Here is a 23,954-nt window from a genome sequence, read left to right as displayed (position 1 = left end):
TGCTCCTCTTAGCCGTCTTTCCCTTCCGGACTGCTGGCAACCACTTCTCTATTTGTCTCCATAGTTTTGCCTCTTTCAGAATGTCATATAGTTGGAATCATACACCCTGTAGCCTTTTCAGATCAGCTGCTTTTGCTTAGCATTCACGTTTCTTCCATGTCTTTTCATGGCTTCAAAGTTCATTTCTTTTTGGCGCTCAACAAATATCCCACTTTCTGGAGGTGCCAGAGTTTGTTTATCCATTTAGCTGCTGAAGGGCATTTGATTGCTTTCAAGTTTTGGCAACTGTGAATAAAGCTGTTAAAAACACCTGCACGTGGGTATCAGTATGGACCTAAGTTTTCAACACCTTTGCATAAATATCAAAGTGCACTCTTGCTGGAACATATGTTATGTTTAGTTTTGTAAGAAATGGCCAAACTGTCTTCTGAGGTGACTATACCATCTTGCATGCCACCAACAATGAGAGTTCCTGTCACTCCATATCCTCACTAGCATTTGGTATCAGTGTTCCAAATTTTGGCCATTCTAATAGGTGTGTAATGGCATGTCGTTTTTCAAATTTGCATTTTAATGTCATATGACATTAAGCATTTTTTCCTATGCTTATTCCTCATGTTTGGTGAGGTGTCTGTTCAAGTGTTCTGTTTTTTACTCAGGTTGTTGATGTTCTTAACATCCAGTTTTGAGGGTTCTTTGTATATTTTGGATAGTTGTGCTTTATTGGATATGCCTTTTGCAAATATTTCTCCCAGCCTGTGGCTTATCTTCTCATTCTCTACCCAGCATCTTTTGCAGAAGTTGTAAATAAAAATTTAGCTTTATCAGTTTCTTTCTTTTATAGATGATGCCTTTAGTGCTATATTTTAAACAGTCATTGTGGTCTGGGGGTTCTAGTTCTACATGTAAGGAACTTGGAAGGTGCTAGTTCTAATAACACGTCAAAAGCCAAACAGAGTGAAAAATCAACTCTTCTAGGATATGTGAGAGAGGTAAGGACACAGGGGAAATTGTCCCTGAGACTGGAGAAGTTGACAGGCAGATACAGAGAATAACGATTTACTGGAGCTGAGATTCATGAGCTGAAGTTGCTCGGGGAACCAGTACTGGTCAGGAAAACAGGAACTGCAATGAATTGCTAGAGGCTGCATGTGGATTACCCCGAGAGCTCAAAACTCGTGGGACCCAGTCATCGGGGACCGTGACAATTCTGTGAGATTTATTTCCAGGAGCTCAAATAGGTTCTCATAGTAAACACTGGAGAAAAATATCCTTGTTCTTCAGGCAGTAGGAGAGAGAAAGGAACCACTTTGAAATAAACCACAACCTCTGTTCTTAACAATCTTCCCTTATGAGAACTAGCTGACCAGGGCCTAAATCAGCAGGTGCTCACTGTGTGTCCAGGTCTACTCTGTAGGATCTCAGTTCCCATACAGAACTCAGCAGAAAATGCTAGTTTTAATTCTTACAGCAACTCTATGAACGGCTAGTAGCAGGAGACTCATTTTATAGTCTTATTTTTGGCTGAACTGTGGGGCATGAAAACTGAAAGTCGCTCAGCTGTGTCCAACTCTTTGTGACCCCATGGACCTCATGAACTGTGGGGCATATGGGATCTTAGTTCCCTGACCAGGGATTGAACCTGTGCCCCCCCCCATTGGGAGCACAGACTCTTAACCACTGGACCATGAGGGACGTCCCACTGGAGCCTATTATACAGAATGAAGTAAGTTAGAAAGAAAACCATCAATATAGTATACTAAGGCATATATATGGAATTTAGAAAGATAGTAACGATGACCCTATGTGAGACAGCAAGAGAGACACAGATGTACAGAACAGTCTTTTGGACTCTGTGGGAGAGGGCGAGGGTGGGATGATTGGGGAGAATGGCACTGAGACATGTATATTATCATATGTGAAATGAATCGCCAGTCCAGGTTCGATGGATGAGACAGGGTGCTCAGGGCTGGTGCACTGAGATGACCCAGAGGGATGGGATGGGGAGGGAGGTGGGAGGGGGGTTCAGGATGGGGAACACATGTACACCCGTGGCGGATTCATGGCAATGTATGGAAAAACCACTACAATATTGTAAAAGTAATTAGCATCCAATTAAAATGAATACATTTATTAAAAAAAGAAAACGGACTGAGGCACTGGGAGGGTAAGGAGTTTCCCAAAGTCACATGGCTATTAATAGTGGCAGAGCTGGGCCTTGCTCAGGCAGTTTGAGGTGTCTTCATCCTATACGGTCTTTCAGCAAACTTGCTGCACTTACAGACTATGTAGCCAGCCAGATTTCTCGTTATACTTCTGCTTTCTCCTAGGACCCCAAGAGCACTTGAATATCTTCCAAATATTCCTACTAAATAACTTTGGCAGAAATTATTCCTACTTGGCAGACAGAAGAGACCCAGAGCCTCCATAGAATTTCCCGGGGGTTGTGAAGCAATCTGGTGGTCCACAGCAGCCATGGTTTCCTAAAAACTCCAGCGTCTTCATGCCACCATGGATTCAATCCATGGTTTTCTTCTTTTTAAACTTTTTAAAACAAAATTAAGTATAGGTATTTTACAATGTTCTGTTTCATGTATACAGCAAAGTGATTCAGCTTTATATATAGATTCTTTTGCATTTAGGATATTACAAGATATTACAGTTCCCTGTTCTATATTTTTTGTTGTTCACTCAGTCATGTCTGACTCTTTGTGAGCCCACGGACTGTAGCACACCAGACTTCCCTGGCCTTCACCATCTCCAGGAGTTTGCTCAAACTCATGTCCACTGAGTCAGTGATACCATCCAAAAGTAAGTCCTTGTTATTTATTTTATATATGGTAGTTTGGATCTGTAATTCCTAAACACCTAATTTATCTTATGCTTTGTGTAACATTCTCTGGACTTGTAAACCAAATTATGAAAGTAGAGATGAATAGAATTACTTTTCAAATCAGCCTTTGACCAAGTAAAGTATGCCAAGAATCCTATTAACAAAATGAACATGTCACCTACACACTGTCAGACGTTTTATTCATTATTAGCTCTATAGGACAGGTGGGGATTGGCCAACTGAAGTCCTGCACCATCCCCTTCCCCTTGTTCTAGATGCAGGTCTTTAGAGCAGATGCTAAGCTGCAAATCTGGCAGCCAGGTCTCAGCTGAATGGGAACTGATGACCTTTTATATTATTTGTTTGCGTTGGATCTTAGTTATGGCCATGTGGGCTTAGTTGCCCCGTGGCATGTGGGATCTTAATTCTCTGACCAGGGATCGAACCTGCGTCCCCTGCGTTAGAGGGCAGGTTCTTAACCACTGGGCCACCATTATAGTCTTTAGATGACCTTTGTAATGCCAGGTGCTCCTTCAGCTTAGACGCCCACTGTGCTGTCTTATGATTATAAAGTAACAAGGAAAAGTGAACCATGCCCAATGACAAAGGGTCATAAGCGCTATTCATAGGGTGTACTTTCTCTAGCCTGAGTCACAGCCACCAAAGCAGTGCCATCACAAGAGGCAGGCAGTCCACTGGCTCCTGTGCCCCACACCCTCACAGGATACAAGGAGGGAGTGAGGTCCGGAGTGATAGCAGTTTGCCGGCCTCCCAGCTACCTTGGGAGCCAGGGTGAAGTCTGTTTCCAAAGCGCATGCCCCGTTGTTGTGAAGATATTTCTAAAAGGCAGCTTGCTTCTGCTATTGCTGAACCTCAGTGGCTCGCACGTGGGCTGCGAGGTGAGGATACGGCCCTTCGTGCAGGTCCCACTAGAGACTTGTCCGAAGATGAGAGGGAGCTGCTGCTTGTCTTTTCTGGCAGTTTTAGGGCAGCCGCATTAAGGTTGGTCAGGTTGAAAGGAACAAACAGGGAAACGAAAACACTTCAGAGCTAACTGCTACCCACATACCATATACTTTAAAAATGTTTTTATTGAATATTAAACAATTACAAGTACTGTAAGTTAGACATTTAGCCAAAGCACAATTACAGGTTAAATATAATCATAAAGATGTCTTAAATAGAAACCCACCATGCAGGCAGGTTGAGTTCCTTGACGCTCTCTTTTGGAAAGAAGAGGGTGAGGGGGGAAAAAAAGGTCCTCCAATCCATGTGAAAGAGAGTGAAGTCTAGAAGAATTTACATGCTGTAAGCAATTTCCTACAACCAAATCAACAGGCTTGCCAGATTTAGTAAAACGAAACAAAACAAAGCCAAAAAGCCCAGGATGTTAAATTTGAATTTCAGATAAACAATAATTTTTTACAGTAAATATAAGCCAAATAATGCAAACCATACTTAAGCAAAACAATTATTTATCTGAAATTCAAATTTAACTGGGTGCCTTTTATCTGGCAATTCTACAGATAGACAAATGCAAAACAGGACAGGAGAGTGAATTGGAACTCCCTGCCACTGGTGGGTCACAGAGACTACAAATAAAAACATTACCAATAATGAACCGAAGAGTCACTACATTGGTTATGTACACAGAACAACATCACAGTGAGAAAATACACTTACTACTTCAAATGCTGTCGCCAGGAAACACTCTCGATTTCCTCAAAGCTGGTTTTGTAAATGTTTTTGAGAAACCATGATATAAGTACCTTTTAGTCTGTAGGTATCAAAGACAATAGACAGGGTGAGCTTGAAACAATGGAAGCAGAAGCAGGTATTCTATGCACATGAAGAGTTTAAATATTCTGTCATGAATAGAATGGTTATATAGTCAAGGTCGGCTTCTAGGTCTAGGCTATTAGCCTCAAAGATTTTGGTTCCTTTCCAATTTTTATTGTTTTTTCTAGCTTTTCCTCCTGAGCCTTGGGAGGGGCTGGGAGCATGTAAGGGACCTCCGTCCACTCCACCAGGGTTTAACTGTACTTCTCTGCAAACACTAAGAGACAACAAGGGGCTTCAAGAGCTGCCTGCGGAAAAGGGCAGGCTTACAAAGAATAACCAAACACTCTAGATCCTAGGGCATGAGAAATCTGTTTGAAAAAGATGGGTGGTGGGGTGCGTATGGAGATGTGAAAGTGCAAAGCATAAAAGAAAATGTGAAAAAATGAGAAGTCAGAATGCAGTCACCTCTACTGTGTGAATATTATCTCAAAAGGAGTTAAAAACCTCTGTAGATGTTTAAAACTGGTCACTTTGTGAGCATATTTAGTCTTGGGGAGTATGTAAAATCTTAGCTTCCTACTGCTTGTCACTTATCACTGTGGTTTATATTTTTAAATGATTCAAAATTAGCTTGTGCAACACTCAAATTCTACATGGTATCCATCACTTCATGAGTTGCTGGTAATCCCTACATGCACAAAACTTCACGGGTTTTGAAATCATTTCTCTCAACCAGAAGGTTTGATAGCTGAGGAAGTTCAGATACAGAGGAATGGGGGATGGTTTGATTCTCTCAGCTCCTCTGCAGATAAAGGAGGATTCCTTAGAAAGTAGATTCTTGTCAACTACGTTTACCAGGTGTGAGATACATGGAGATACACCCAACATGCTGACATCTTTCACAAGCTGAGAAATGGAATTACAGCTCTGTGTTTATTAGGATATAAAAGCTTAAAAGTTCTCTGCCATAGTTATTTAATTGTCTATTAATTTCAGAATGCACAAGGTATCTGAAGTAGTCTTACTTTTTAAGTTTCTTTTTCAAATGCATTTCCTTTTCATATGCTAGACGTGTCCAGCCAAAGCACAAATATCATCTTCACAATTACCTTCTTTTAATTTCTATGTCACTGATTTGACATCAAAGTTTAGTCTTTAAATTTCTGACACATGAAACCCTATCTTAATGTCAGTTTTAAGCGCTGCCTGAATGATTAAAATCTATAGTTCTATGTCAGATAACTGCCCAAAAGAAAAATACAGAAAAAAGGCTGTTTATCACAGAATATCATACAAATGGGATCTGGATATCCTAGGGGAAAGGTGCTTAAAAATACACACCATCTCTGTTTGAAAGTGTTGGAAATCCAGAAGGTACAGGTGTTTAAGAACGAGGGTGAGCAGTGGCCAAGAACCGTTGTGCAGCTGTGAGACAGAGAAAAACATAGACAACTTATTGCATTCTAATGCTGTTTTCTAGCATACACCAAAATTTTATTTTTTGAATAGAAGCTATGATATTACTCTATATTACTTAATTTGCCACATTCAGGCATTTCTCTGCACGTATCAATGCACTTCGCTATTTTGAGAGCAAAGGGAAATTAGTGTAGTCACTAACATCAAGCTCAAAGGAGCACAAGGATGTCATTTCACACAAACATCCTAGTATTGTTTACTCTACTTATGTTACTGAAAAGCTAGGAATTCCAAATTCCAAGAAGGAAAAGATAAAGGAAGGATTCTGGTTGTACTGCTATTATTCTGCATAGAATTAGAACTCTGGGTTCCACGCTGTCATCTGTCAACAAAGTGGCCGAATCTTCTAAGCAGAGAACATGAGGCCTACTACCTGACTCTGGTTGTGAACTGGAAACTGAGGTACAGTCACTGTATGTATGCAAGACTCCAGACAGAGAAAGGAGGCAAATGAGTGGGGTCAAAGGTAACTGCTGGAGCTAATCATAAATCCAGATTAGCAATCTGGGGAAAAGGGAAGGAGGCCAAGAACAAGGAGAAAAGTGCCCAGTCCAGACCACTTAACTGATGCCAACAGCTAGCAAACCGGGCCATCAGGGCTAGAAACTCTTTGATGTCAGACCTGCAGTGGGCTGGTGGAGGGTCTGGATTCTTTCTTCTGTGTGGTTTGGGAAACAGAGGGGCCACTCAGGGGTGGGCATACTGGAAGCCCTCACTTGCTAGTGTTTCTGTAGAGCGTGCACAAGAAATTAACTGCATTTCAGCCTAACTGAATGCCATGCTTTTAAGCCCCAAAGGGTTTTTCACACTACTATGGGTGGAAATTCCAAATGCAATCAATGTCTGCTAACTTGAAACACGCTCAGGGTAACCTTTGGTTTTCAAGTTTTGAAAAAATGTATTTGGCTCCTATGAGATATTGATTACCTCATTCTCTTCAGCAGATGAGTAATATGTACACATTCCTTCAAGAACTACTACATACTCAAATCATTACAAGACAAGAAGCACAGCAAATGTCTTCCTTACACAGTACCTTTACTCGGCACACAGAATGTCAGATATAACATTGGCAGTTTAAATACCGAACCACGGCTTAGCTTCTCAAATATAAGGCTGAAGTTTCAAACTGGCACATCCATTAACCTAGTTAGTGTGACGGAAATGACATATAACCACGGTTGAGTAGGTAGTGGCTTATGTTTTTAATGAAGCTATAAAGCTTTTGAGATCCATACCATATTCATCCTTTTACTTAACTAAAAATCACAGCTGTGTTTACCATTTTAAACTATATCTAATTGGAGGCAAGTATTATACACTTTCACAGCTACTGAAAACGACACAAATGCCAATTCCTTCAACCCACTGTTACAAACACAGCAAAACAGAAGGAAAGGAGGAAGAAAGCCCTCTTCATGAATATCACACTTGGGAGCTCTGTGTGGAATTCTAGTGCTATTAAACAAGTAGCCAAGACACAAACACCCAGCTTGGGTCACTAAAACTTCAATAGAAGCAACAACTGAGGCTAATTCTTGATTTAATTTTGAGGACCCATGCAAGATTCAGCTATAAAACTCAAAACTAATTCCCGATGCCTAGTTCTAGCATTGGACTCAAGCCAAAAGGAAAGCAAAATGCGTATTTTTAATACCCTATTCTAGAATCTTTGCATGTAACCATTTTATTTTTCTCTAGGAGATTAAATGAAGTCACAGCTTAATCAACCTGCATTAAAAAAACAAGCAAATTAGTTTTCAGGACTGTAAATTGAAATGGCAAGTTTGCATCACACTGTTTTTCCTTTTTTTCCACCACATTTACATTACTTTGCTTCGAAGCTGAGTAGACACACAGCATGTCCAATATGTTAATGCACTCAATTCAATATTCAGTTAAGATGAAAAGGACAAGTGTGAGAACTGTCACGGATAATTTTTTTAAGTGTCAACGTGCACTTGACAAATGTTGAGGGAAGAAAAGCAAAGCAAAGCAGTGATTTCAAGAAGGAACAGTATGACTATTTCTCTCCTTTCATTTAAAAAACAACCGAAAGAGCTTTGGTTTCCATTTTTGTTCTCCTCATCTATTAAGCAGTTTGAGACAATGGTTCAAAAATTTAGTGCAGGGACCTATGTAAACTATCTGAGGCACCTCACTCAAAATAAACCCCAAATCTGGAGCAAACAAAAGAGTTCTCCCATTTGTGCCTATCTAGTGACTAAACAGGATTTGAACCCCAGCTTTCTAAACTAGAGAAACAATCAAGCATATTTCTGTGATTCTACTGGAGCATGGTAATTCCACCGAATTGGGAAGTAAGGCAGCTGATTCTGGGGCGACAGTTCTGGTGGTGCGGGTTAAGTGAAGGGAAGTAGTGTTATCTTGGAGAAGTCCTCGTGGTCCTTTTCTGTTGCTGTATTTTCACACCTCAGGCCCCTCACGCGTCTTAATGATGCTTCTGGATTCACAGGCCTCCCCGGCGGTCTCCCCTCTGAATGTCACCACAGCCTCTCACTGGCTGGGCTCTTCCTGGCCCTCCAGCACCGCCCCGAACGCCTCGGAGGCAGGCCTGCGTTGGGAAGTGCGAGTGGCTCTCATGGGCTTCGACTTGCTCTGAACCTGGGAGTTCCTAAATCAGGTGGATGCTGGGTGCCTTTCCCTTGTAAGACTGGCCAATCATAAAAGGAAACTGAAATGTGGCGTTTTTCCTTTCCATCTCCGTTTATGCTGATAAGAGGTACAGATAAAAAATAAATCAGTGGGGGAAAAAAAGTGGACACTAAAAGCCTTGCTCAGCCGGAAGCTCGGGTTATGTCACTAGTGATTTTAGTCAGTGTGACTGTGCAAAATATCCTCAGGAAGGCTCGGGCTCATTTTCAAAGTAAGCAACAACAATGATAGCAACAAAAAGTGGATGATAAATGCTCAGAAAAAACTAAAAAATGAGCCTGTCATATGTGTATATTTATTATATACACGGGCCGTATGTAGAAAAGCAAATGTAGTGTGTGAATTGTGAACATTTGGGAAAGTATTGGTTATGTTGTCTTTTTTCCCATTTCCAAGTCTAGATCAAAGTAGTCCTGTCTTAGCGATGGATAACTGCAATGAAAATGAGCCTGAGATATATTAAAAGGCCGCCCCTGTAAACATTTCCTCAAAGGGAACAGTAGCAGTTGAGTATGTATCAGTTACTCATACTATATTCATCACTATAGCAATGCTTTATAAAAGACAAACAGCTTATTTCTAGGCTGTCGGGGATTTATAGAATATTGATTTTGTTGAAAACAATCCACTGTCATCCAGGCCCGGGCTGAAATTTGATTCGGCCTTTACCGATGGGCGTTCACTAGGTCTTCTGCTCTGCGGCTGTCGCGGTCTGTGAAGGAGCTTCTGGCTTCATGATCTGGTACGTGATCAGATACTCTGGGTATGCCTGGAAAGGACAGGAAGAAAGCATTATCACCCTTTGGGCAGGTAAGATACTGAAGCCCAGCTTCATGTGGACGCTTCAGAGGCTGCTGGTCATAACCCACACTCTACATACACCTGAGAGCCTGCAAAGGCCAACTAATTCATAGGTGCCTGGACAGTGAGGAGGTCCACTTTCATCTCTGTATGTAAACCTGTGTAAACTCTGTAATCCTAGAATTGCTCTCATGTTATTTCACCTCTGAATACTGTAAATTCGTCACACCACATTTATGCCTCCCTAGAGTCACATGCCATAAACCAGAAAACTAAGGCAAAGAAAAATCTTTCTCATGTCACCTCGCGGGTTGCTGTCACATGGCATTTTCAAGAAAAGTCAATGACAGAATAATTCACTGAACTGATTTCAAGTTAATCATAGATGATGAGGTAGCCCACTGAGCGAGGAGGGGGAAGGGCGAGGTGTGCAGGGTCACCAGTGACCTAGAGGCAAGAGTTTGGAGGTCATTTTGACAAGTTGACTAGTGAAAGGCAACTTTGACAGGAAAGAGAATGGCTCTGAAGATGAGCCTCTACCCCCGTCTTCTATGATCCTTTGTGTGATACATCCTTTTGCTTGTAGAAAAGTTGCTTAAGCAAAGGAATCGGTAACGCAAGCATCTGAATTTGGTAGTATGGTATTTTAGATTCCCAACACATGTAAAATTTAGGCAGATTCTAATGGTATGAATGACATAAAGATCCTTTTCTGAGTGCTTCTGCTTCCTACTCATTAGGCTACTGAATTGCTTCTGTGTATAATGGCAACCCACTGCAGTGTTCTTGCTGGCAAAATCCCATGGACGGAGGGGCTTGGAGGGCTATAGTTCATGGGGTCGCAAAGAGTTGGACACAACTGAGTGACTGAGCACATAGTTTGAGATAGGAATTAATCATATCAAAGTCCAGAAGTAGGCTTTAAGGCAAGGGAATTACTAAACTTCAGGACCAGAAGGGCCCAGGATAGACCAACAAACATTATTTCCTCTCAAGTCTTACTCTAAACCCAAGCTGGTTCTAAGAGCATAGAGCATATTTTTTTAAGTACTTGAAAGAAAAGATTCAACAATCACTTTTAGTAGCCAAATTCCTTGATAGCTCAGTTGGTAAAGAATCCTCCTACAATGCAGGGGACCCCGGTTTGATTCTTGGATCCAGGAGATCTGCTGGAGAAGGGATAGGCTACCCACTCAAGTATTCTTGGGCTTCCCAGGTGGCTCAGCTGGTAAAGAATCCGCCTGCAATGTGGGAGACACTGGGTTCAATCCCTGGGTTGGCAAGGTCCCCTGGAGAAGGGAAAGGCTACCCACTCCAGTATTCTGGCCTGGAGAATTCCGTGGACTTTACAGTTCATGGTGTCACAAAGAGTTGGACATGACTGAGTGAACTCAAATGCTCAATGCTATAAACTCAAGTGTTTATAGTTTATTCTCCACTGAGATGAGGAAGCATCATGCTCCCTTGAATGATTCTGTATGTTTGAAAATCATTCTACAAATTGTTCTGTCCCGTTCTCCAGGTTAAGTTGCTCTGTGTTGTTCATATCACTTCAGTAAAACAGGCTACATCTCTGTGGCTGCCAATGACCAGAGAATACCTCCTCTATGTCTAATTAATGTGAAGCTTAAAGTATAACATACAAAAGCATTCCTGATATTTTAAGTCCAGTCATATACTAAAATCGGAACTATTTTTCTTTCAAGTACAGTGCAGTTAATTTTCAATAAATCTTTTCAATTCTAAAGAAAGAAACAATCCCACCAATAATATATAATGCTCCTCAGATCAACCCTCTGAATAAAACATTTACATGTTCTTAAAAATGTTGATACTAAAGGTGAAATATGATATAAGGTATAACTAAGGGGAATGAAAGAAAAGTTGGCAAAGGAAAACTACCATAAGTCAGGAGAAATTGCTCATGGGCAACGACTCAATTAGTAGACATTATAATTAACACTGTCCATGTGTTACCTGCATATGGAAGCACAGGTGTGCTCCCCTGAAACAAAAGAGCTTATCTATTTTCAAGGTACCTTTTTTTTCTTTCAAATATGATGTGGACCACATCATTCTTTAAATTTTTCTAGCAAGAGAATTTCAACAAGTTACCAAGTCAAAGTACTTGGGAAATGGTTAAAAGATCAGCAAATACTAGACATGTTATTTCTTTCCACCCAAATGTGAATGAAATTCTATTTCCCATAGCTAACTTACAAGATCTGGAAAAGTTTCGGTAGGGAAAACTGTAATCATCTATAATCTTAATACCCAGAGATAATTGCTCTTATGTTTTGGTTGATTCTATATTTAGCAAATACCATGTAGACATAGTTTTAAATCACAGGCACACAAATATACTAACATTCATTTAATCATTCCCTTTTTGCTAAGTATTTAGTTTAAAATTTTTATTATGATAATCGAGACAGCAATGAACATCCTTCTACGTGCTTTTTGGGGGATGTGACTGTCACTGATTTTATCTGAAACAAATTTCTTAAGGTAGAATTACTGAGTCAAAGTGAAAATATTTTTTCTAGAAGCTGGGCATTTCTGATTTAAAACGAAAAATCTGACAAAAGTATTCTTTGGTAGTTTAAAAACTCTTTATTTGTAAACAACGGCAAACTGGCACATTAAGTTGCAAAAATTAAACTAGTACCTAATATACCTGTATACCCTTTCTAAGTCCAGTCTCTCAGTCGTGTCCAACCCTTTACCTACACCCAAATATTGCTAAGGTTTTATTTATCCTATTTGCTTTATCATGTGGACTTTCCCCCTACTTGTCTATATACTAGACAGACACACAGAGAGATTCAGATATGTTTCTCCCTGAGTCATTTCAGAGTAAGTAATATACCTCGTCATGGTTTTTTATCCCTAAATATGCCAGTATTAATTTCCTAAGAATAGGGATATTCTCATATATAAGTTTTATACTGACATAAAACATTTTTTTAACCTACCATTTATATTTCAATTTTAACTGTGGATCTAATAACGTCCTTTCTCTTCTAGTACCAGATCTACCTTGGGGGGAGAATCTGCAGTTAGCTGTCCTGTCTCTCGGGTTTCATTTAACCTGAAAGCTTCCTCCCTCCCTCTCTTCCTTCCTTTCTTTGTTATCCGTATGGAATCATAAATTCCTATTCTTTCCAATGGTGTAAAATTTATTACTATACTTACTCTGATGTTCAAATTATCTCAGATTTGGCCACTGGGAGCCACTCTGAGCTGACTTTGTGTCCCTGTGACATGCTCCCATCATTGTTTTTGAGGACTTCATTCCTTTCTGGTGTAATCAGTTCCTAATCTGCTCCAGCCCTGGAATTAGCTGTTTCTTCAAAGATCCTTCTATGGGGCATGGTATTACGGGCCAAGATCTGGGCTTGAGGAGTCCTCATTACTACTGGGTTTTGGTTTTCTTTTTTTGCTTTCAGCAGACAGTGCTAAGAAATTCATGCACATATGTACTCATATATATACATGTGCCTAACACATCTCTTGCTCATAAACCTATACATACATATACTTACATGTGTACAAACATACTAGGAACCATTTGTTCCTATCAATACCTTCAATCTCTGTCTGTCCCTAGAGTCATTCTTACCTTCCCTCATTCCATATTTACGTCTCTTCTTCCACAGTGAGAACCCAGTTCCCCAAATCAGCACATCAACATATTTACTCATGTGCTTAATCCCAGAATACACCTGAAAGAGTTTGAAATCTTTGCCCACAATCAATAGATCTAAATGAAATCCAGTATTTGTTTGCAATTCTTCGCACTACTCCACACCTCACCTGGCCCAAGACTGCTGGCATATGATAAGATATTGTTTCCGTGTATATAATCTATTTTTTCTCCTTTTCAATCCATTTGAAAATTCAGCTAAATTCATATTTACATTATTACATTAAATGGTTTTAATTCTTATGTGGTCTTCGCATTTTGAATCAACTGTTTACAGCAGCCTGGTCTCACTTATTTCACAAGCACCATACCTGCTCTCCTCTGTAGATGACGTATTCGGCGTAGGCCAGCCCATTCACACTTGGCCTCCCAATGACAGAGTGATGGCCTGGAGGGGCGTGGGCCATTTTCATGGTGCTGAACTGCAGAAAGGACTTGCCAAGGGTCACTCTACAGAAAAGCATTTGCCTGAAGAAAAAAGCAAAGCAATACTTTGAGGGAAGCTTTAAATCTTAGAATGGTGTAACTGGTAGGTTTATTGATTTTTTAAAAAGATAGTTAACGTAAGGCAAGCTAATTTAAATGTCATTTTTAATTTTATGAGTAGGAATAGGATACTATTTGAAATACTGATTTACTATAAGCAGTTAGCAGGTTCAATAGTTCCACTTAAAGTTTAAAGTGGTTTTGGTATGGTTTAGAAATCAATCACAGATAACACCTGGCAAGTTTTGACTAGTGGAAAAAGACAAATACTGGTGAAACTGCATTCTGGAAGAATGAGTATGGATGGATAGGAGGAAAGTGAAGAAAATAAGCAGATGGCAACAGCGTCTGAAGTTAAAATTAGGTTTACTCATTATGAAGATGTAAAGTCTGAGATGAGATAAAGAATAATAATAAAAGTGGATTATATATACAAATATTTAGCTTCAATATATGGCCAGAAAGTTCACTACTTGAGTGAAACATGAATTGAGGCAGTTGTTAAATATTTGGAGGAAAAGAAAGATTGATTGGGAACAGAGTGTATTAAATAAACTAGGCATTGGCAAACTATGGGCCAAATCTAGGCTGCTATCTGTTTTTGTAAATAAAACTTTATTGGAACACAGACACATTCATTACAGGCTGTCTGTAGCTGCTTTTGTATAAGCACAGAGCTGAGTCATTGTGACAGGGATCCTATAGCCTGGAAAGCCTAAAATATTTACCACTGTGGCCTTTTGAAATAAAAGTCTGTAAACCCTTAATAAATACTTGAACATATTAATAGACATCTTAACTAAGCTATAAGATTTGGTCCTACTGTTAACTGTAAATAGTTATTATTCAATCAAGTAGTATTTAAATAATGAAGTATGATCTGTGCATTATGACTAAACAAATATTACTGTGAATCAAAACTGTACTAGACCCAGTTTAATTGAATCCTGCCTAGGCTGGCTTTTTTAGTGTGATGCTACTGGTGATGTTGGCTTGGCATCAACTGTATCCTCTTGTGGGTCCCAGAGGAAAAGGTTTGGAAGTGCTTTAGAAGGAAGCTTTTTGAGCTCTATTTCCACACTGTGGTGGCACTACAGTGCCATAGGACTCTGCCTGCTCAGCCTGCTGGGCCCACTGCCATGGCTATACCCAGTGTCCGTATGTCACACAAAGTGTGACCTGATAGCCCTCGCTCCTGCCTTCTGCCTCCTGCCCCAGGGCACCCGTGTTGCTATGGAGACAGGATAAGATGCAGGCCCTGCCTAGCTGGCTCATGTCTGCTCGCCAGCTTGCCCTGTGCCTGTGTGTGGCCTGCAGATGCAGTGGCCCCAGTGTGGGATACCAATACCCTGTGCGGCAAACGCTGACCAGGAACAAATGAAAGATTCTACTTGCTTAGAGAAGTTATGTGCTCTAGTTCAAATGTGACCAGTGCTAGAGGTTCCTTGTTCTCCAGAAATAATTCTCAGTCTTGTCCTGAATCTGAAATAAGGAGAGTGGAGCCCAGGAAGAAAGTCAAGATGGAGGGAGCTTCGCTGTAACCTATGACTGGCTTTTCCCAGACAAATACCTGGCTTTTACCACAGCTGCTGTCGGCTCTGCTGTCATTGATCTGATTAGGGCAGGGGCAGATCAGCTATTCCTATCTAACCCCCAAGATGGTCTGATTTGTTAGGAGTAAGAGTGAGAATGACCTGTGACTTCTGCAGAGCCTGAGAAACTAATCTGGTCCATGACCTGAGGATAGCAACCCTTACACAGAAGGCATGATGCTCACCTGTGACAAATATAACATGACCGGTCTTTGTGCGTGGGACAGCCTGTTCCTCCTCCAATTCCATAAACATACTGGTTGCTTTTAGAGGAGTTTTCAGCAAAATAAATCCCAGCACCAAACATTCCTCCTATATATGCATGTCGCTCATCAAACCCTTTATGAATAATGGCATTAATGAAAGGAGAACCTAAAAATATAAAGACAGATCAGTTTTGAGCACTTTCTAGAATCTCCATTAGCTACATACTATTTGCACTTGGCAGGGTAACACTAATAATGCTTATATGGGAAGTTTACTCTGTAGGATGGTCTACGATACATAAGTTACTCTCATGTACTAGAATTTTACCAGGGATTCATAGTGAGATTTTAGATAGCAAAGTACAACGTAACTTTGAAAATACAGATTATTTTACACCCGGTATTGCTTTAAGCAAAAACAGATAATCCAATAAACTAAAACAATTCTGCTGAACTACTACAAAAATAGTGTTTCACCATCTAGATGGCTCAGCATGCAATTTAAATTATGACACAATTTCAGATAAATTATTTTCATTGTATGTGCCTTGGAAAGCCCATACGTGTAATGCTTTAGAAAGCTGGTACCAACATGTAATGAAAAAGATAAATAAATAAAAACCATTTTTAACATGACACGAATACAGTCAATATCACAGGCTTTTCACCTTCCTGGAGTTTGCAAACAGAGCTGCTGACCAGTGGGTGCTCACCGTGAAACAGCATGCGCTCATTGTGGTGGTTGTGATTCTCCTCAGACACTTCCTTCTGTCTGTGGCAGAACCGCTCTCTTAACTTCTTGTTCACAACTTTCTGAATCTTTAAAGATGAGGAAGAAAGATGCGAATCAGTGAAATGCATGTTAACTGGCAGTTTATAATTTAAAATAAAAAGTATGTTTTTCTTTAGGGAGGTTCAAGTTTTGTTTCATTTGCTTAAAACATTATTTAAAAATGATACAGTTGCCAGGTCACTATAATTCAGTTAATACTCTGTTTTCAGTGACAATTTTCAACTACAGTTTTTGTTCGTTATCTACACCTGACCTGGCTATACTTCAAAATCACCTGAGGACTTCAGGTTGTAGGGGCCTGTAAATCTGGACTTTCAGAAAGCTCCCCAGGTAATTCTGATGTGCACTGGTGTAATATCAATAGGTCCATTAATCCAAAGGGTTAAACTACTTATCAACAGATTTTATTCATCTTTATGACACCCCTTTGAAAAAAGCACATGGCAGTCATTTATTTCATGTTATGAATTAAAATACTGAGATTAAGAGATATATGCATTCTGATATAATCACTGACTCAATCAGATTAAAAACCGAGGCCTTTAATACTACTTTGAAATAGTGAAAACAGAAATTACAGTTCAAATTTGTGGGTGAGCTGGGAGTCTTATCACCATACTGGTCTCATGAATGTCAACAGATCTAGCTTATATCTGATTGTCAGGCAAGCTGTGCAATCCAATTTTCACCCTGAAATGCTCAAAACTTACTCGAATGACATTGTATCTGTTGAAGATGCCTCCAGCATTACCACCATCTCGGTGTTCTCGAATTGTACTTTGCATCTACAGAACAAAACAAAACAACTTTCTGAAAATATGCTGGTGTGGAATTCTGAAGACATTCCTCCTGTTTTCAATCAACATTTTAATTCTACTGTATTGTTTCACTAATGAGTCTAAGACTCAGCACTAGTAAGTAAATAGGAGTTTACTATAAATGAGTCAGTAAGTTTAGTGAATAAGTATTTCTGGTGAGAAAATAGACATAAATATCAAACTTTTACACTTTCTATTTATTTTTTAATAAAAGCTTTGAAAGGTCTTTCTGCAAACACCATGGGGTAAAATACCATAGTAAGTCATCCACAGTACTGTTTTTTGTTATTGAGGAGAACCAACATTGTGATTAAGTCAAACTAAAACTCCTACTGATGTTGAACTAATACCCCATTGCACTAGTGCTAAAAATAAACAGAAAAAAATTGATAAAAATCAATAAATTTTTGTCCCTTAGGTGAAAAAGTCCACGTCATCTCTTTGCTCTAGGATCTCAAAGTATATTTGCACAGACGGGGGAAGCTGGGTATAACTTGTAAGTAAGTGGAATAACTATCTTCTGAACACTACTTACCCTTCTAATCTTCAAATTAAGAATTATGATAGTTTGAAAACTAAGATGTTTTAAATTCCTGAGTTTCTCAGAGAACTGACTCAAAGAGTTGATTCTCTATCTCACTGCTCCCTTTGTGAAGTTAGTCCCTACATTTTTGACCTTATAATCAGAATTTACTCACTATAAGGAGAATGACTACTCAGTAAGACAGGAGAAAACAGGATGCTTTCCTGCTAAACTAAGAACGAGCTTCAATGCTACCCTGGGGTAAGGGTCCCGAGACCCTGGGATGGGAATCATGTCAGCACTAATTAAGAGGTGGAAAACAAACAAAAATATAGGCATGCCTTTCTCTGCAAAACGCTGGAATTAGTTAGGAAGCTTATTTATTATGATAATGCCATTAGGCACTTTGTGATGTATAAGCTAAGTGAGGCATAAGCCATCAGGAGAGGGGGCATCTCTGTGGCATCACGTCTACCAGGAGGTTCATACAAAGTCTTACTCTGGTGCTTTAAAATAACTGACTGTAGAAATGAAAGGTGACTGGAGTTATGAGGCAGGTTTCCTAAGCACACATTACTTTATAACCACCTTTTAGAACTTTGATGAAAATGAGAAGATGTTTATTATTTATGAGACAAGATTCTCACTCCGTATTATTTTTAGGTAGTATTTTAACAGTATAAAAAATAGTTCTATAGGGTCTCTTTACTTCTACGAGTTTCAGGAAAGTGTCCAGAGTAAAAAGGCACCTGTGGCCCACCCACTGGAAACCCTCAGGGTTCTGATGCGAAAGCAACATAGAGCAGGGCCGCCTCTGCAGCCCTGCTTTAATGCTGGCAACATGCCACCACAACGGCTAAGGGAGACAAGACAATAAACAGGCAACAGGCCGTCAGTCAATACAAGACAAGTTTACCTCTCCTGGAAACACAGATGTAAGCAGGGATTTCAGGAAAAGATAATGACAAATTCTGATGTACATTACCTCCTCTTCTACTGACTGATACTCTTTATCTTCTGGAGCAAGATCCAGCAAAATGGTTCCCTGATTAACACAGTGAAAAGTCAAATAAGGATTGGTGCCTGCAGGGAAGAAAAATTAACATATTAAACAAAGAGCTACACTATCCAGGCTCCATTTTATGGAAAACTCTCATAAATAGTTGACATTTTGGAACACGTCTAAGCTATTTGCAACTTGAACCCAATATATAAGGTTATATTAAACAAATACATCCAAAGACAAGGAAAAAGTAACGGAGATGTGTTTGGGGTTCAATTTGCTCTGTTCTTAAAGTTCCCTATACCCACAACAGACTCAACAATTATTTGTCGAACTCAATCATGAACATACATGATTCTGATCCAAAAGAGAACACACTGTAATTAAATGCAGTCAGGTCTAAAATGTAAGAATTATCCTCTAAAAGAATTAGCATCTGTGAGACAGCTTGAAATGGTCCCTTATATAATAAGTTAAAAGTACATTATTCTTGTTAATTTCATTATTCTTGTCGAGTTAGTACAGCTAAATAAGCAAAAGTCAAGATCAATACCTGCTAACATTTACTTTCATGTCACTCTTGCAATTTTACTGTCTCTGCAGACTAATTCAGTTGTTTCTTTTCTCTCTCTTTGCTTTTCTAGACTGAAAGCACTTCTAACAAACAGAGGAATGACAAACATGGAGGCATACAGAAAAAGAAAGAGAGGTGTGTAACAGCAAAGCCCAACAGAAAAAGACTACGCTGACAGTTGTGAAGGAGGGAAAAGGACACAGGGTAAGACAGCAGATTATGAACAGTCATGCTGTGAACCCTTGATTTTATCCTAAAACCAACAGTACTCTGTACTCTACTGAAGGATTTCAAGCACTGGAATGATACGATCATACAGTCATTCTGAAAAGGGTCTTCTGGTTATCATCTAAGGAAGGTTCGGGGAGCCGGGTAGGGGTGGGAGGCGGCAAAGGTGACTGTTGGAGACAAGTTGGAAGGTGGCTGTGTCAGTCCAAGAGAGAGATGATAGTGACGTGGATTAGGTGACAGCAGTGGGAAGGGCCCGAAGTGCAGATCCAGGGATATTTAGGATGCAAGGTTATGGGGGAGAGGGAAGAGTGACTCTGATTTTTAGCCTGAATGACTTGAGGGAGAGCGAGACTAATGATGGAGACGGACAGGCAGGAGATGCCACAAGCTGAGTGTGTGAGCTCTGGGGTCAGGCCACCTGATTAAATGCCATGCAGGACACTTCCCTGGTGGCTCAGCTGGTAAAGAATCTGCCTGCAATGAGGGAGACCTGGGTTCGATCCCCAGATTGGGAAGATTCCCTGGAGAAGGGAACAGCTAGCTACCCACTCCAGTATTCTGGCCTAAAGAATTCCATGGACTGCATAGTCCATGGGGTTGCAAAGAGTTGGACATGAAATGAGTGACTTTCACTTCACAGGACACTTTATCACTAATTTCTGAAACCTCTTTATTTTTCAATAGCTTACCTTGTTGTCCACCTAGGAGTCTTTCTACTCCTTTGATTAATTTATGGCGGTGTCCATATGCATTGATGCCTATTTCTTTCAACTCTTCATGACCCATATCAGCCAACACATCTAGGGTAATCTGAAAAATGTAACAAAACTGCTAAATCTTTAACAGTTCATCAGATGATGAAAACTTTTCCATTTGTCTTCAGTGTTCCAGTATCCAGTCAAATTAAGAAAATCCTTGTCTCCTTTATCAGCATGAACTTAAATCTTCTTAAAGTTGCCTTCATAACCTTACCAGGGTTTTGCTTACTTGAAATACTCCTTGATTTGCTTTCAGTCCATGGAGAAGGAAAATGGGAGAAACAATGCTATAGAAGTATAAAATGATCATTGCCATTTTTCCTTTTGATTATTTCATTCTACCACATTTTGCTTGCCTCAAGATATAAGAGGAGACAACCAGCAGCTTGAAAATGGGGGAAATACCAGATCTCAATATCCAGAAGGAGGCAAAGATGAATGGTAGGGGAAAGAGGGGCTCAGCACAATGAAACAGAAGAAGCTTTAGGGAAGTGGGATTTATATAAAAATAAAAAAGAACTTCCTAGTGCTAAGAAGTATTCAAGCATGGAAGAGGCTGCCTGAGAAAGTAGCAAGATTTATATCACAAGTATTTAGTTAGATTACAAACCATCTTATATAGAAACTATATAAAGAATTCCATTTTGGAGAAAAGAGAGTAGGTAGAATTTGAAAGAGTTTAAAAGCCATCTAACAATCCCTGAAGTCTAACATACATTTTATTTTTGTTCAAAACAGTGGATTAAAAGTTTTGGTCTTTTTTTTTTTTTAAGTTTTGGTGATTTATCCCTGTAAACGGAGGTAGTTCGCTTCTACACTTCGAGATCAAGGTCTTTCCTTTGTTGACTGAAAGTAGCTGCGCCTCTGCCGCCACCCAGTGGTGGTGCTCTGAACGCACAGGGTGAAATCTCCAGTAGCGGCATCTCCTAAATTTTCAGCTCAGAAGCTGGTCCTGTGACAATTCAAATACTACTTCACAAGATTAGCTTTTGATTTTCTTTTTCCTTGGGAAACAGAGAAATCCTTTGATAAACACTCTTTTCCAACTCAAGATATTTTTATCCACGGCCTTCTCTACCTTTATACTTGCACATAACATTTTAAAAAACTAACAAATTAGGTCTGGAACTCTGATGATTTTTACTGTCAGAATAAAATATTATATAATGAGTCTGATCTTCTCAGAGCAAAAAGCATACATCATTCACTCTTTGGAAATAACCTGCTATATTGCTCCTAAGTGGCCATTTAAGAAATCATCTCTCCATTGCACAAAATGGGCAATTCACTTCCAATCACCCAAAGAAGTTTTCCGCAGAGCTTCTTAAAAAAGCTCAGTTCTGAAATGTACATCTTTGAGACAGCAAAGTCTGCAACATAATAGGAGTCTTTACATTTTTAGCTAGATGTGATTTTAATATAATTTGGAAACCATGTACAAGGTTTACTACAGTACTGATATTCCACTTTTTTCTTCTAAACTTCAGATCAGGTTGACATAAAAACAGGATCTCATATCTATGTGGCAGCTTCAACTTAAAGAGTCTTTTAGCTTTTCTGAATTGATACGTACAGTGTATGTCTGAAAGAAGCAGAAACCAGGCCAACAAAACATAGTATTAGGTTCCAGAGAAGAAATGGAGAACATTTGATACATTTGTTCATTATGTGATTCCAATTGTGAAATGAATACCTCATTTCATCCTCATAATGACCCATGTTATACTATTACTGTCCTTATGAAGAAATTCAGGCTCAGTGAAATCATAAAAACAGTACACAGAAGAGCTGAAATGTATTGCCATATTTGTCTTTCTCTTTGCTTATCTGTCTTAAAAGGGATGACTAGAGAGCTAAAATAATTAAACATTAAATTTAACTGCTTTGAGTTACATGGTACTCAATTTGTCCTTATATTTATTGGAACTGGGGACTAGAAAACCTTAAATAACTAGCTACTGAATTTACACTTATGTTCACTTGTTCATTCATTCATACATAATGTATTTAATGAGTACCTTCTATATGCTAGGTATTCCCCCAAAAGTGACTAATTAAACATTTCATTTAATTCTAAAATGACCCATTACAGCTCAGAAAGGTAAACAGCTGGCCCCAGGTGTTAGTGAAACAGTGGGGCCAGGGAACAAACAGAACACTAACACTACAGGTCATGATAGTTCCTCTACCAAGGAGATAAAAAGTCAACACAAATATCTGGTAAAGGTCGGTAAATGTTTTGGAGGAATCCCATGGGAACTCTCAGGAAGGCTACTGTGTTGAGGTTATAAGTGGGACTGGGAACTAAGAAAGGAACAGGAAGGGGGTCAGGAAAGGTTCTTAAAAGAAGGTAATAATTCAGCTGAGGAGGAAGACTTAGAGGAAGAAGGGAAGAGTGTTTACGACAAAGGGAACACTATGTACAAAAGGAAAACCAAGTGAATAGAAAACATTTGAGAGACTCTAGTATTAATAATAAAGTTCAAAATGGTTAGTGTATAAAGTATATACAGGAACAAAAAAAAGTGATGGACAGAGCAGTAGGCTAAGAGCAGGGCTTTATGGGTCTTACACATCAAGCGAAGACAGTGTCCAAAATGCCCAAGGACACCTTTTCAGCAGAGCAATACAAACTGTATTTCAGGAGGACGGTGGTACGAAGGGCAGATCTGGAAGGGAAAGTGACTGTGAACAAGGTGACGGTGGTGGGGTGGAGAAGACCGGAAGGGGTGAATTGGAGAGCAACTTCAAAGGGAGAGATGACCGGGCTTAGTAACAGACATGGTGAAGGAACAGAAAGGCATGGGAGTAAACGTTATTCCAAACTCTGATGAACAGTGAATATGGTATTACTGTATTAATAATAAAAGAAGTGGAAATGGCTGGAAGGTGGATTTTAGACACGTTTCTCCAAGATTCAAAGCTTTTATACTGCTAGAAATGTTTTTCTGAAAATTTTTAACTCACTTAAAAAAAACACAACATAGTTACATCTAGGAAATTACAAGTTTGTTGGGCCAGTTATTTATATTCAACATGCATTAAAACCAAATTATAACCTTTAACACGAAGATCACCCATCTATCAGTTAAATCATCTTACATATAAAGCAAATTTCACTTCGAGAATGTTACTTTAAGAAGAGCTGCCTCTTGTTTCTAAGATTTATTTATTTTCTCTGGGGTGGAGGGAGAAACACTGGGGTTTTAACGAAAAAGGCCTTTCTTTTACGTTGCTAAGTTGCAGGCTATAGTAACAGATATTAGAATTAACTTTGCAATCATGTTCATAATTAATTTACTGAGTCCATGCCTTTGTCTTTAGATTCTGAAATAAAAATTGATTTGGTCACTTTTCATATATATACGTGGACCAGAAGTAGGTTCACAAGGAGTCTTCTAAGTCATAGCATTTATGTTGCAGGAATTGCAATGTAAATCAAAGAGCCTTTCCCACAGAAAAAGTATCATAGTCAGGAAGCTAGGTTATAGAGAAAGGGCCCGAGTGACCCTGGTACAACACTTAACTGTAAAGGACATAGGTATATATTACTTAATATGGAACTTGGCAAAATATATATGACAAACAAGCTAGCTGGGAGACTTCTGAGAGAATAACTGTGAAGGTAAGAGGTGGGGTGATGATGCTCTGAAGGAGGAGAAATAAATGATCTTCTGTAAAGGACATAGGTAT

General features: G+C 39.4%; 1 protein-coding gene across 2 annotated transcripts in view; it reads right to left on the bottom strand.

The window, feature by feature from the left end:
- Nucleotides 1–3,906: 3,906 nt before the first annotated feature.
- Nucleotides 3,907–23,954, bottom strand: part of TNKS (tankyrase) — a 156,624-nt gene continuing 136,576 nt past the window's right edge. The window contains exons 21-28 of one of the 2 annotated variants that reach the window (XM_069572853.1): nucleotides 20,193–20,313; nucleotides 18,681–18,778; nucleotides 17,065–17,139; nucleotides 16,275–16,380; nucleotides 15,541–15,727; nucleotides 13,589–13,745; nucleotides 9,440–9,539; nucleotides 3,907–8,827 (exon numbers count right to left, since the gene is read on the bottom strand). In XM_069572853.1, the coding sequence (XP_069428954.1) occupies nucleotides 9,453–9,539; nucleotides 13,589–13,745; nucleotides 15,541–15,727; nucleotides 16,275–16,380; nucleotides 17,065–17,139; nucleotides 18,681–18,778; nucleotides 20,193–20,313 (831 nt within the window). In that variant the 3' untranslated portion in view covers nucleotides 3,907–8,827; nucleotides 9,440–9,452. Of the gene's footprint in view, nucleotides 9,540–13,588; nucleotides 13,746–15,540; nucleotides 15,728–16,274; nucleotides 16,381–17,064; nucleotides 17,140–18,680; nucleotides 18,779–20,192; nucleotides 20,314–23,954 lie in introns of both variants that reach the window. The other variant, XM_069572852.1, reaches the window with a different exon arrangement.

Source organism: Ovis canadensis, chromosome 26 (assembly GCF_042477335.2).
Source record: "Ovis canadensis isolate MfBH-ARS-UI-01 breed Bighorn chromosome 26, ARS-UI_OviCan_v2, whole genome shotgun sequence".
Taxonomy (NCBI): domain Eukaryota; kingdom Metazoa; phylum Chordata; class Mammalia; order Artiodactyla; family Bovidae; genus Ovis; species Ovis canadensis.
Note: the sequence above shows the minus strand (reverse complement) of the source record. Positions and strands in the feature narration are given on the sequence as shown.